The 14,774-nt window shown below is 46.7% G+C and overlaps 1 protein-coding gene across 1 annotated transcript in view; it reads left to right on the forward strand.

Annotated features, from left to right (window-relative positions):
- The first annotated feature begins 256 nt into the window (after positions 1-256).
- LOC110501063 (SLIT-ROBO Rho GTPase-activating protein 1-like) overlaps positions 257-14,774 on the forward strand; it is a 30,639-nt gene continuing 16,121 nt past the window's right edge. The window contains exon 1 of the mRNA XM_036957660.2: positions 257-857. Coding sequence (XP_036813555.2) covers positions 791-857 — 67 coding nt within the window. The 5' untranslated portion in view covers positions 257-790. The remainder of the gene's footprint in view (positions 858-14,774) is intronic.

A 14,774-nucleotide genomic window follows, 5' to 3' on the forward strand; every position in this document is an offset into this window, starting at 1 on the left:
TCATTTATTTTTAATCCCAGCCCCCTTCCCCTCAGGAGGCCTTTCGGTAGGCTGTCATTGTAAATAATAATTTGTTCTAAATAACTGACTTGCCTGGTTAAATAAAAACATCTGATTCCATGTGCTTTTTGCCTGCAGCTAAAAAGAACGGGCTCGAATCGAAAAAAGATTTGAGTCACTTCAAACTGCCAATGTGAACAAGGTTTAAGTGGTCACTGTCGGCTTAACTGTCAATCATCTCTGGGTACACGCCCCCGAGTTTCACCCTTTCCCATGGCATTGAGCAGCATGCAGTTTAGCGTAGCTCATAGTTTGTGTGAAAGGTTACTACAGGGTTAGGTCACAGACATAAATTGCACATAGTACTCACGCAAACACCCCGGGAGAAACTCCGGCGAACGAGACGGACCAGTGTTCCGCTGGATTACCTAGTGGGCGTGCACCCCTCTCTTACCGCAGCCCAGTGCGTGTAGGCTTCTGCCGCGCTCATTGAGCTTGCTAATGGGAATTTGTTACTACCTGCTTCCCAGTTGACAGCTCACAGAACCCGTAGCATGGCTCAGGCGGTCACGGGCGGCTCTATGGAAAGGGTGATTCTGGCTGATTGAGCGTTGTATCCGCCATCCCTTGGGGAGGAATAATACATTCTGTTGTTGCGGCAGTGAGTGGATCTATTCCCTAGTATGTAACCTGTGGTTTGCGATAGTGCCTCGGGCATCGTGGACGCGCGGTGGAACGGAATAATCAATATTTGGACCGTTATCTGATTGACCATCGTTAGTGCGCCGACATGTCGAACCTGGTCAGGAGCAAGAAGGACAAGGAGATAATTGCAGAGTATGAGAGCCAGGTGAAAGGTATGTTTTTCTAAGAAACTATCACTAACGCGTCACACATCCACACCCACGCGAACCCGCGCACATGCACACACCGATATGTACGCACACATATACACCCCTCATACACAACCTCATGTTTATACATCCCCCTCTCTCATAGGCACATTCATATACACACACACCTGTCCATGTACACTACACCTGCCTATTATGTCTGATCAACCGCCTCTCACACATGGCTTGTTTGGAAAATGGATGTGTAGTGGGGATGACACCTCATAATGAGAAGTTAGTATCTCTGGGTTCATCCTGAGTGCTGTAAGGTGCCTGGTGGGGAGATGATGAGGGGTGGATTCTGCAGCACCCTTGATCATTCTCAGCCATGTGGAAGTGAGGGTGTTTGCCAGTAGTAGGCTACACTACAGTCAATGGGTATAGAGTGGAGTAGTAGTGGGTATTTGTCATAGCTGGGAGCTCTGAATGTCTCTCTGTCTGTGTTGGTTCTGTTCCACTAATGGTTTGCATGTATTGGTTTACTTCAGAGGCTGTGACTGCAGCGGGCCCCCTCCCCCGGTGTGTCTGACAAACTGTATATAATGAGCACTGCACTCTGCGTATGGTGGGAGTGGGACATGGCGTAGGTTTCATCGTCTTGTCAACCCCACTGATGTCCCCAATGAGAGAGGCGTGTTATGGTTACTGTGACAGTCGGAACTCTGCACAGTGCTGTAACTATGGAACTGCACCGTCTCCCCACCACGATGTCCTGTGGTACGGTATGAGATGAGGGAAGCATCTGGGGAGAGCACTGACTGACTGTACAGGTGTTCCACGTGAGACTGATTCTGTTAAATGTCACATCTTACAATAGCACTGAACTAAATACATCCTCAGTCATGGATGGATGTTGAATACAGACTTGTAATCACGGGTGACCTGGCTACTTTGTGTGGTGAGCGTTCTGGCGCCCGGAGCTGCTGAGGCATCAGCATCCTACACTGTGTTACACAGAGTGGAAGAGGAGAAGTGCAGTGGCTAGAATCAAATCAAATGTTATGTCACATACGCCGAGTACAACAGGTAGACCTTACAGTGAAATGTTTACTTACAAGCCCTTACCAACAATGCAGTTTTAAGAAAAATCAGTGTTAAGTCAAAATAACCGTAGCGAGGCTTTATACAGGAGGTACTGGTACAGAGTCAATGTGTGGGGCACAGGTTAGTCGAGGTAATTGAGGTAATATGTACATGTAAGTGGAGTTGGTGTCCACATCCCCATCAAACTATCAAGGTCCAAACACACCAAGACAAGCTTCCTGCCATCCAGGACCTCTATACCAGGCAGTGTCAAAGGAAGGCCCCAAAAAATGTTAGACTCCAGCCACCTGGCCCAAGTGATGTACTGGGCAGTACACACTACCCTGTAGTACCTTCCGGTCGGAGGCCGAGCAGTTGCCATACCAGGCGGAGATGCAGGATGCTCTCGATGGTGCAGCTGTAGAACATTTTAAGGATCTGAGGACCCATGCCAAATCTTTTCAGTCTCCTGAGGGGGAATAGGCTTTGTCGTGACCTCTTCACGACAGTCTTGGTGTGTTTGGACCATGATAGTTTGATGGTGATGTGGACACCAAGGAACTTGAAGCTCTTAACCTGCACCACTACAGTCCCGTAGATGAGAATGGGGGTGTGCTCGGTCCTCCTTTTCCTGTAGTCCGCAATCATCTCCTTTGTCTTGATCACATTGAGGGAGAGGTTGTTATCCTGGCACCACACAGCCAGGTCTCTGACCTCCTCTCTATAGGCTGTTTCATCGTTGTCAGTGTTGTGTCGTCGGGAAAAACTTAATGATGGTGTTGGAGTCGTGCCTGGCAATGCAGTCATGGATGAACAGGGAGTAAATCAAATTTTATTGGTCACATACACATGTTTAGCAGATGTTTATGCGAGTGTAGCGAAATGCTTATGCTTCTAGTTCTGACAGTGCAGTAATAACTAACAAGTAATCTAACAATTCCCCAACAACTACCTAATACACACAAATCGAAATAAGAATATGTACATATAAATATATGGATTAGCGATGGCCGAGCGGCATAGGTGCAATAGATGGTATAAAATACAGTATATAAACGTCCCTTTTTCAGGACCGTCTTTCAAAGATAATTCGTAAAAATCCAAATAACTTCACAGATCTTCATTGTAAAGGGTTTAAACACAGTTTCCCATGCTTGTTCAATGAACCATAACCAATTAATGAACATGCACCTGTGGAACGGTCATTAAGACACTAACAGCTTACAGACGGTAGGCAATTAAGGTCACAGATATGAAAACTTAGGACACTAAAGAGGCCTTTCTACTAACTCTGAAAAACACAAAGAAATATGCCCAGGGTCCCTGCTCATCTGCGCAAACGTGCCTTAGGCATGCTGCAAGGAGGCATGAGGATTGCAGATGTGGCCAGGGCAATAAATTGCTATGTCTGTACGGTGAGACACCTAAGACAGCACTACAGGGAGACAGGACAGACAGCTGATCGTCCTCGCAGTGGCAGACCACAGACCTACAGCTGCAACATAGAGAGCATCCTGGTTGCATCACTGCCTGGTACGACAATTGCTCTGCCTCCGACCACAAGGCACTACAGAGGATAGTGCGTACGCCCAGTACATCACTGGGGTTAAGCTGCCTGCCATCCAGGACCTCTACACCAGGCGGTGTCAGAGGAAGGCCCTAAAAATTGTCAAAGACCCCAGCCACCCCAATTATAGACTATTCTCTCTACTACCGCATGGCAATCGGTACCGGAGTGCCAAGTCTAGGACAAAAAGGCTTCTCAACAGTTTTTATCCCCAAGCCATAAGACTCCTGAACAGGTAATCAAATGGCTACCCGGACTATTTGCATTGTGTGTCCCCCCAACCCCTCTTTTATGCTGCTGCTACTCTCTGTTTATCATATATGCACAGTCACTTTAACTATACATTCATGTACATATGTACATACTATCTCAATTGGCCCAACCAACCAGTGCTCCCGCACATTGGCTAACCGGGCTATCTGCTGTGTGTCCCGCCACCCACCAACCCCACTTTACGCTACTGCTAATCTCTGTTCATCATATATGCATAGTCACTTTAACCATATCTACATGTACATACTACCTCAATCAGCCTGACTAACCGGTGTCTGTATGTAGCCTCGTCACTTTCATAGCCTCGCTATTGTATATAGCCTCGCTACTGTTTTTCCCCACTGTCTTTTTACTGTTTTTATTTCTTTACTTACCTATTGTTCACCTAATACCTTTTCTGCACTATTGGTTAGAGCCTGTAAGTAAGCATTTCACTGTAAAGTACCTGTTGTATACCTGTTGTATTCGGTGCACGTGACAAATAAACTTTGATTTGATTTGAGACCATGTGTAACAACACCTGCACAGGATCGGTACATCCGAACATCACACCTGCGGGACTGGTACAGGATGGCAACAACAACTACCCGAGTTACACCAGGAATGTACAATCCCGAAAGGCTGGACTGAGGGCTTGTAGGCCTATGCAAGGCAGGTCCTCACCAGACATCACCGGCAACAACGTCGCCTATGGGCACAAGCTCACTGTTGCTGGGCCAGACAGAACTGGCAAAAAGTTCTCTTCACTGACGAGTCGCGGTTTTGTCTCACCAGGGGTGGTTGGATTCACGTTTATCGTCGAAGGAATGAGCATTACACCGAGGCCTGTACTCTGGAGTGGGATCGATTTGGAGGTGGAGGGTCCGTCATGGTCTGGGGCGGTGTGTCACAGCATCATCGAACTGAGCTTGATGTCATTTCAGGCAACCTCAATGCTGTGCGTTACAGGGAAGACATCCTCCTCCCTCATGTGGTACCCTTCAGGCTGATCCTGACATGATCCTCAAGCATGACAATGCCACCAGCCATACTGCTCGTTCTGTGCGTGATTTCCTGCACGACAGGAATGTCAGTGTTCTGCCATGTCCACTGAAGAGCCCGGATCTCAATCCCATTGAGCATGTCTGGGAACTGTTGGATCGGAGGGTGAGGGCTAGGAAATGTCCAGGTGCCTTGGCGGAAGAGTGGGGTAACATCTCACGAGGAGATGCACTGCAGTACTTAATGCAGCTGGTGGCCACACCAGATACTGACTGTTACTTTTGATTTTGACCCTCCCCCCTTAGTTCAGGGACACATTATTCCATTTCGGTTAGTCACATGTCTGTGGAACTTATTCAGTTTATGTATTTGTTCAGTTTATCTCTCAGTTGTTGAGTCTTGTTATGTTCATACAAATATTTACACATGTTAAGTTTGCTGAAAATAAACGCAGTTGACAGTGAGAGGATGTTTCTTTTTTTTGTTGAGTTTACATATGATATGAGTAATATTAGATATGAAAACATTATTAAAGTGGCATTATTTAAAGTGACTAGTGATCCATTTATTAAAGAGGCCAGTGATTTGGGTCTCAATATAGGCAACAGCCTCTCTGAGTTAGTGATTGCTGTTTAGCAGTCTGATGGCCTTGAGATAGAAGCTGTTTTTCAGTCTCTCGGTCCCAGCTTTGATGCACCTGTACTGACCTCTCCTTCTGGATGGTAGCGGGGTGAACAGGTAGTGGCTCGGGTGGTGGTTGTCCTTGATGGTCTTTTTGGCCAGCCTGTGACATTGGGTGCTCTAGGTGTCATGGAGGGCAGGTAGTTTGCGTTGTGCAGACCGCACCACCCTCTGGAGAGCCTTGCCGTTGAGGGCAGTGCAGTTCCCATACCAGGCTGTGATACAGCCTGACAGGATGCTCTCGATGGTGCATCTGTAAAAGTTTGTCAGGGTATTGGGTGACAAGCCAAATTTCATCAGCCTCCTGAGGTTGAAGAGGCGCTGTTGCCCCTTCTTCACCACACTGTCTATGTGGGTGGACCATTTCAGTTTGTCTGTGATGTGTATGCCGTGGAACTTAAAACGTTCCACCTTCTCCACTGCTGTCCCTTCGATGTGGATAGGGGGGTGCTCCCTCTGCTGTTTCCTGAAGTCCACGATCATCTCCTTTGTTTTGTTGACGTTGAGTGAGAGGTTGTTTTCCTGACACCACACTTCGAGTGCCATCACCTCTTTCCTGTAGGTTGTCTCATTGTTGTTGGTAATCAAGCCCACTACTGTTGTGTCATCTGCAAACTTGATGATTGAGTTGGAGGCGTGCATGGCCACGCTGTCGTGGGTGAGCAGGGAGTACAGGAGGGGGCTGAGCACGCACCCTTGTGGGGCCCCGGTGTTGAGGGTCAGCGAAGTAGAGATGTTGTTTCCTACCTTCACCACCGGGGGCGGCCCGTCAAAGTCCAGGACCCAATTGCACAGAGCGGGGTTGAGACCCAGGGCCTCCAGCTTGGAGGGTTCTATGGTGTTGAATGCTGAGCTCTAGTAAATGAACAGCATTCTTACAAAAGTATTCCTCTTGTCCAGATGGGATAGGGCAGTGTGATGGTGAATGCATCGTCTGTGGACCTGTTGGGGGGTATGCAAACTGAAGTGGGTCTAGGGTGGCCGGTAAGGTGGTGATATGATCCTTGCCCAGCCCCTCAAAGCACTTCATGATGACAGAAGTGAGTGCTACAGAGCGGTAGACATTTAGTTCAGTTACCTTTGCCTTCTTGGGTACAAGAAAAATGGTGGACATCTTGAAGCATGTGGAGACTGCAGACTAGGATAGGGAGCGATTGAATATGTCAGTAAACACACCAGCCAGCTGGTCTGCGCATGCTCTGAGGACACGACTAGGGATGCCATCTGGGCTAGCAGCCTTGCAAGGATTAACACATTTTAAGTGTCTTACTCACGTCGGCCATGGAGAAGGAGAAGGGGGGGTGGCACAGTCCTTGTAAGCTGGCCGCGATGGTGGCACTGTATTATCCTAAAAGCGGGAGGGGACTGAGCACGGGGCCCACGTGTTGAGGATCTGCGTTGCAGGTGTGTTGATACCTACCCTTACCACCTGGGGGCGTCCCGTCAGGAAGTCCAGGATCCAGTTGCAGAGGGAGGTGTTTATTCCAAGGGTCTTTAACTTAGTGATGAGCTTTGAAGGAACTATGGTGTTGAACGCTGAGCTGTAGTCAATGAATAGTATTCTCACGTAGGTGTTCCTTTTGTCCAGGTGGGAAAGGGCAGTGTGGAGTGCAGTAGAGATTGCATCATCTGTGGATCTGTTGGGCCGGTTTTCAAATTGGAGTCGGTCTAGGGTTTCTGGGATAAGGGTGTTGATGTGAGCCATGACCAGCCTTTCAAAGCACTTCATGGCTACAGACGTGAATGCTACGGGTCGGTCGTCATTTAGGCAGGTTACCTTCGTGTTCTTGAGCACAGGGACTATGGTGGTCTGCTTGAAACATGTTGGTATTACAGACTCAGTCAGGGACAGGTGGTCAGTACATGCTCGGAGTACACATCCTGGCAATCCGTCTAGCCCTGAGGCCTTGTGAATGTTGACCTGTTTCTAAAGGTCTTATTCACATCAGCTATGGAGAGCGTGATCACACAGTCGTCCGGAACAGCTGATGCTCTCATGCATACTTCAGTGTTGCTTGCCTCGACGCGAGCATAGAAGTAATTTAGCTTGTCTGGTAGGCATGTGTCACTGGGCAGCTTGCGGCTGTGCTTCCCTTTGTAGTCTGTAATACAGTTGTTTGCAAGCCCTGCCACATCCGACGAGCGTTGGAGCCGATGTAGTATGATTCAATCTTAGTGCTGTATTGACGCTTTGCCTGTTTGATGGTTTGTCTCATGGCATAGCAGGATTTCTTATAAGCGATCGGGTTCGAGTCCTGCTCCTTGAAAGTGGCAGCTCTACCCTTAAACTGCTGCCTGTAATCCATGGCTTCTGGTTGGGGTATGTACGTACGGTCAATGTGGGGACAACGTCACTGATACACTTATTGATGAAGCCAGTGACTGATGTGGTCACTGCCATCGGAAGAATCCCGGAACATATTCCAGTCTGTGCTAGCAAAACAGTCCTGTAGCTTAGCATCTGCATCATCTGACCACTTCTTTATTGACCGAGTCACTGGTGCTTCCTGCTTTAGTTTTTGCCTGTAAGCAGGAATCAGGAGGACAGAATTATGTTCAGATTTGCCAAATGGAGGGTGAGGGAGAGCTTTGTGCGTGTCTCTGTGTGTGGAGTAAAGGTGGCCTAGAGTTAGTTTTTTTCCTCTGGTTGCACATTTAACATGCTGGTAGAAATGAGGTTAAACTAATTTAATTTTCCCTGCATTAAAGTCCCCGGCTACTAGGAGCACTGCCTCTGGATGAGCGTTTTCCTGTTTGCTTATGGCCTTATACAACTCATTGAGTGCGGACTTTATGCCAGTATCGGTTTGTGGTGGTAAATAGACAGCTATGAAAAATATACCAACTCTCTTGGTAAATAGTGTGGTCTACAGCTTATCATGAGATACTCTACCTCAGGCCAAACCTCGAGACTTCCTTAATATTAGATTTCGTGCACCAGCTGTTGTTTAAAAATATACACAGACCCACACCCCTTGTCTTTAACGGAGGCAATAGTTCTATCTTGCCGATGCAGCGTAAACCCCACCAGCTGTATTTTATCAATGTCGTTGTTCAACCATGACTCGGTAAAACATAAGATATTACAGTTTTAATGTCCCGTTGGTAGGATATTCGTGATCGTAGCTTGTCTATTTTGTTATCCAATGATTGTACGTTAGCTAATAGGACTGATGGTAGAGGCAGATCACCCACTTGCCGTCGGATCCTTACAAGGCACCCCGCCCTACGTCCCCAATGTCTCTTTCTCCTGCGAATGACTGGGATGTGGGCCTTGTCGGGTGTCTGAAGTAAATCCTTCGTGTCCGAATCGTTAAAGTAAAAATCTTTGTCCAGTACAAGGTGAGTAATTGCTGTCCTGATATCCAGAAGTTATTTTCGGTCATAAGAGATGGTGGCAGAAACATTATGTTCAAAATAAGTTACAAATAATGTGAAAAAACACACAATAGCACAATTGTTAAGAGCCCGTAAAATCTCCTCCGGCGCCATTCAGGTCCAAGTGTAAGACGCCCTCTACAAGATCATCAGCGGACTCCATAACAATGATCTACCACCCTCTGACCAGCTCTCTCCATTCACCCATGAACGGACACTCACCATCTTTGTAGGATGCAGCTTTCAAAGACTTGGCCTCTATCGGTTGACCTGAATACAGTGGGGCAAAAAAGTATTTAGTCAGCCACCAATTGTGCAAGTTCTCCCACTTAAAAAGATGAGAGGCCTGTAATTTTCATCATAGGTACACTTCAACTATGACAGACAAAATGAGAAAAAAAATCCAGAAAATCACATTGTAGGATTTCTTATGAATTTATTTGCAAATTATGGTGGAAAATAAGTATTTGGACACCTACAAACAAGCACGATTTCTGGCTCTCACAGACCTGTAACTTCTTCTTTAAGAGACTCCTCTGTCCTCCACTCGTTACCTGTATTAATGGCACCTGTTTGAACTTGTTATCAGTATAAAAGACACCTGTCCACAACCTCAAACAGTCACACTCCAAACTCCACTATGGCCAAGACCAAAGAGCTGTCAAAGGACACCAGAAACAAAATTGTAGACATGCACCAGGCTGGGAAGACTGAATCTGCAATAGGTAAGCAGCTTGGTTTGAATAAATCAACTGTGGGAGCAATTATTAGGAAATGGAAGACATACAAGACCACTGATAATCTCCCTCGATCTGGGGCTCCACGCAAGATCTCACCCCGTGGGGTCAAAATTATCACAAGAACGGGGAGCAAAAATCCCAGAACCACACGGGGGGGACCTAGTGAATGACCTGCAGAGAGCTGGGACCAAAGTAACAAAGCCTACCATCAGTAACACACTACGCCGCCAGGGACTCAAATCCTGCAGTGCCAGACGTGTCCCCCTGCTTAAGCCAGTACATGTCCAGGCCCGTTTGAAGTTTGCTAGAGAGCATTTGGATGATCTAGAAGAAGATTGCGAGAATGTCATATGGTCAGATGAAACCAAAATATAACTTTTTGGTAAAAACTCAACTCGTCGTGTTTGGAGGACAAAGAATGCTGAGTTGCATCCAAAGAACACCATACCTACTGTGAAGCATGGGGGTGGAAACATCATACTTTGGGGCTGTTTTTCTGCAAAGGGACCAGGACAACTGATCCGTGTAAAGGAAAGAATGAATGGGGCCATGTATCGTGAGATTTTGAGTGACAACCTCCTTCCATCAGCAAGGGCATTGAAGATGAAACGTGGCTGGGTCTTTCAGCATGACAATGATCCCAAACACACCGCCCGGGCAACGAAGGAGTGGCTTCGTAAGAAGCATTTCAAGGTCCTGGAGTGGCCTTGCCAGTCTCCAGATCTCAACCCCATAGAAAATCTTTGGAGGGAGTTGAAAGTCCGTGTTGCCCAGCAACAGCCCCAAAACATCACTGCTCTAGAGGAGATCTGCATGGAGGAATGGGCCAAAATACCAGCAACAGTGTGTGAACCTTGTGAAGACTTACAGAAAACGTCATTGCCAACAAAGGGTATATAACAAATTATTGAGAAACTTTTGTTATTGACCAAACACTTATTTTCCACCATAATTTGCAAATAAATTCATTAAAAATCCTACAATGTGATTTTCTGGATTTTTTTTCTCATTTTGTCTGTCATAGTTGAAGTGTACCTATGATGAAAATTAAGTCGGAGAACTTGCACTATTGGTGGCTGACTAAATACTTTTTTTGCCCTACTGTATTGCTTGTTTGTTTTTTGCTTTTGAAGTGCTTTGAGATTCTATGAAAAACACTATACAAATGTAATTTATTATTATTATACTGAGGACTGCACACATAACAGTAGGATATTCCAACCAAGGTGGTTGCCAGGCCACATACACTGAACATGGTTCTACACCCATCATAATTACATGGGCATGTTGTAGGGCTGTGTGGGATGAACTCTCTTACTCTTTCGCCCTCACATGCTCTCTCACAGCACCACAGAGCACATAAAACACATTCTGACTTTATCACCTGCACTGCAGTGCCTTCATGATCACTTATCTCAGAAAAGGAAATGGCTTTCACTTTTCACAGGAAAGAACTCCACATTGTTGTGAAAAAGCCTGATGTCCCTGCAGGTTGATATCAAAGAGAAAGGAGGAAATGGAGAGGACTGTTAAGAGTTTGGACTGAAATGGCATTGTGTGTGTGTGTGTGTGTTCTGATCAGGAAAGGTCACGAATACATCCTCAGCTCAGCCACGCACACAGACACACATTGCTGAGTGGATCTCAAGAGTATATAGAAGAGAATTTCCTCCTTGCTTCTTTACTCATCTCTTTCTCTCCCTGTCTCTCCCTCCTGTTGTGCTCTTTCTGTCACTGATGAACTCGGAATGCACAGGCTCTTCCCTGGGCACACAAATCAAATCAAAGTTTATTTGTTACGTGCGCCGAATACAACAGGTGTAGTAGACCTTACAGTGAAATGCTTACTTACAGGCTCTAACCAACAGTGCAAAAAATGTATTAATTAGATGAACAATAGGTAAGTAAAGAAATATAAACAACAGTAAAAATACAGTGAAAAATAACAGTAGCGAGGCTGTATACAGTAGCGAGGCTATAACAGTTGCGGGGCTATATACAGGCACCGGTTAGTCGGGCTGATTTGAGGTAGTATGTACATGTAGATATGGTTAAAGTGACTATGCATATATGATAAACAGAGAGTAGCAGTAGTGTAAAAGAGGCGGTGGTGGGACACAATGCAGATACCCCGGTTAGCCAATGTGCGGGGGCCCGACCACTGTTTGGTCGGGCCAATTGAGGTAGTATGTACATGAATGTATAATTAAAGTGACTATGCATATATGAGTGTATCCGGCGCCAACAGAGATGGCTGGCTCGCTTCGCGTTCTTAGGAAACTATGCAGTATTTAGTTTTTTTGTGTATTATTTCTTACACTGTTACCCCAGGAAATCTTAAGTCTTATTACATACAACTGGGAGGAACTATTGGATATAAGAGCAATGTCAACTTACCAACATTATGACCAGGAATACGACTTTCCCGAAGCGGATCCTCTGTTTGGTCCACCACCCAGGACAATGGATCGGATCAAAGCAGGCGACCCCAAACAACGGCGCCGCAGACGGAGCGGTTTTCTGGTCAGGCTCCGTTGACGGGCACATTGCCCACCGCTCCCGAGTATACTACTCGCCAATGTCCAGTCTCTTAACAACAAGGTAGACGAAATCCGAGCAAGGGTCCAAATCTCTCAAATCCAGAGAGACATCCGCGATTGTAACATTCTCTGTTTCATGGAAACATGGCTTACTTGGGATACGTTATCAGAGTCGGTACAGCCACCTGGTTTCTTCACGCATCGCACCGACAGAAACAAACATCTCTCTGGTAAGAAGAAGGGTGGGGGTGTATGCCTTATATGCCGCTACGAGTCGTGGTGTGATCATAACATCATACAGGAACTCAAGTCCTTTTGTTCACCTGACCTAGTATTCCTTACAATCAAATGACGACCGCATTATCTACCAGGAGAATTCTCTTAGATTAAAATCACAGTCGTGTATATCCCCTCCCAAGCAGACACCTCGACTGCCCTGAAAGAACTTCATTGGACTCTATGTAAACTGGAAACCACATATCCTGAGTCTGTATTTATTGTAGCTGGGGATTTTAACAAGGCTAATCTCCCTAAATTTTATCAGCGTAACGAATGCGTGACCCGGGCTGACAACATTTTGGATCATTGTTACTCTAACTTCCACGACGCATACAAAGCCCCCCCTCGCCCATTCCTTCAGCAAATCTGACCACGACTCCATTTTGTTGCTCCCAGGTTATAGACAGAAACTAAAACAGGAAACGCCCGTGCTCTGGTCTGTTCAACGCTGGTCCGACCAATCTGATTCCACGCTTCAAGATTGCTTCGATCACGTGGACTGGGATATGTTCCGGATAGCGTTGAACAACAACATTGATGTATACGCTGATTCTGTGAATGAGTTTATTGGCAAGTGCATCTGTGATGTACCCACGGCGACTATTAAAACCTTCATCAATCCAGGGTTTCTGGTTGGGGGCAGCATTCGCACAAAACTGAAAGCGCGAACCACTGCTTTTAATCAGGGCAAGGCGACTGGAAACATGACCGAATACAAACAGTGGTAGCTATTCCCTCCGCAAGGCAATCAAACAAGCTAAGCATCAGTATAGAGACAAAGTAGAGTCGCAATTCAACGGCTCAGACACGAGAGGTATGTGGCAGGGTCTACAGTCAATCACGGACTACAAATAGAAAACCAGCCCCCTCGCGGACCCCGATGTCTTGCTCCCAGACAAGCTAAACAACTTCTTTGCTCGCTTTGAGGACAATACAGTGCCACCGACACGGTCCGCTACCAAAACCTGCGGGCTCTCCTTCACCGCAGCCAACATGAGTAAAACACTTAAATGTGTTAACCCTCGCCAGGCTGCAGGCCCAGATGGCATCCACAGTCACATCCTCAGAGCATGCGCAAACCAGCTGGCTGGTGTGTTTACGGACATATTCAATCAATCCCTATCCCAGTCTGCTGTTCCCACATGCTTCAAGAGGACCACCATTGTTCCTGTTCCCAAGAAAACTAAGGTATCTGAGCTAAACAACTATCTTAACTGTTTAGCACTCACTTCCATCATCATGAAGTGATTTGAGAGACTAGTCAAGGATCATATCACCTCCACCCTACCTGTCACCCTAGACCCACTCCAATTAGCTTACCGCCCCAATAGGTCCACAGACGACGCAATCACAATCACACTGTCCTAACCCATCTGGACAAGAGATATCTATGTAAGAATGCTGTTCATCGACTACCGTTCAGCATTTAACACCTTAGTACCCTCCAAACTCGTCCATGGGTCTCAACCACACCCTGTGCAACTGGGTCCTGGACTTTCTGACGGGACGCCCCCAGGTGGTGAGGGTAGGAAACATCTCCACCCCGCTGATCCTCAACACTGAGGTGTGTTCTCAGCCTACTCCCGTGCTTCCTGTTCACCCATGACTGCGTGGCCACACATGCCTCCAACTCAATCATCAAGTTTGCAGACAACACTACAGTAGTAGGCTTGATTACTAACAACGACGAGATGGCCTACAGGGAGGAGGTGAGGGCCCTCGGAGTGTGGTGTAACCTCACACTCAACGTCAACAAAACAAAGGAGATGATCTTGGATTCAGGAAACAGCAGAGGGAGCATCCCCCTATCCACATCGACGGGACAGTAGTGGAGAAGGTGGCAAGTTTTAAGTTCCTGGGCGTACACATCACAGACCAACTGAAATGTTCCACCCACACTGACAGCGTGGTGAAGAAGGCGCAACACTTGTGTGTGAAAGGTAGTTGTTGTGAAATTGTTAGATTACGTGTTAGATATTACTGCATGGTTGGAACTAGAAGCACAAGCATTTCGCTACACTCGCATTAACATCTGCTAACCATGTGTATGTGACCAATCAAATTTGATTTGATGAGAAACAGAGTAGCAGCAGCGTAAAAGAGGGGTTGTGCGGGGTGGTACACAATGCAAATAGTCCAGGTAGCCATTTGATTACCTGTTCAGGAGTCTTATGGCTTGGGGGCAAAACCGTTGAGAAGCCTTTTTGTCCTAGACTTGGCACTCCGGTACCGCTTGCCATGTGGTATAAAGAGAGAACAGTCTATGACTAGGGTGGCTGGGGTCTTTGACAATTTTTAGGGCCTTCCTCTGACACCGCCTGGTGTAGAGGAACACACACACTGGATCGACATCGACACAGTGAATTTGAGTGATTAGATTTAATGAGAGCACCAGAGAGAGAGGGAGTGTGCGCTTGTG

This window comes from Oncorhynchus mykiss, chromosome 21, assembly GCF_057628025.1.
Source record: "Oncorhynchus mykiss isolate SJ-2025 chromosome 21, ASM5762802v1, whole genome shotgun sequence".
Taxonomy (NCBI): Eukaryota; Metazoa; Chordata; class Actinopteri; order Salmoniformes; family Salmonidae; genus Oncorhynchus; species Oncorhynchus mykiss.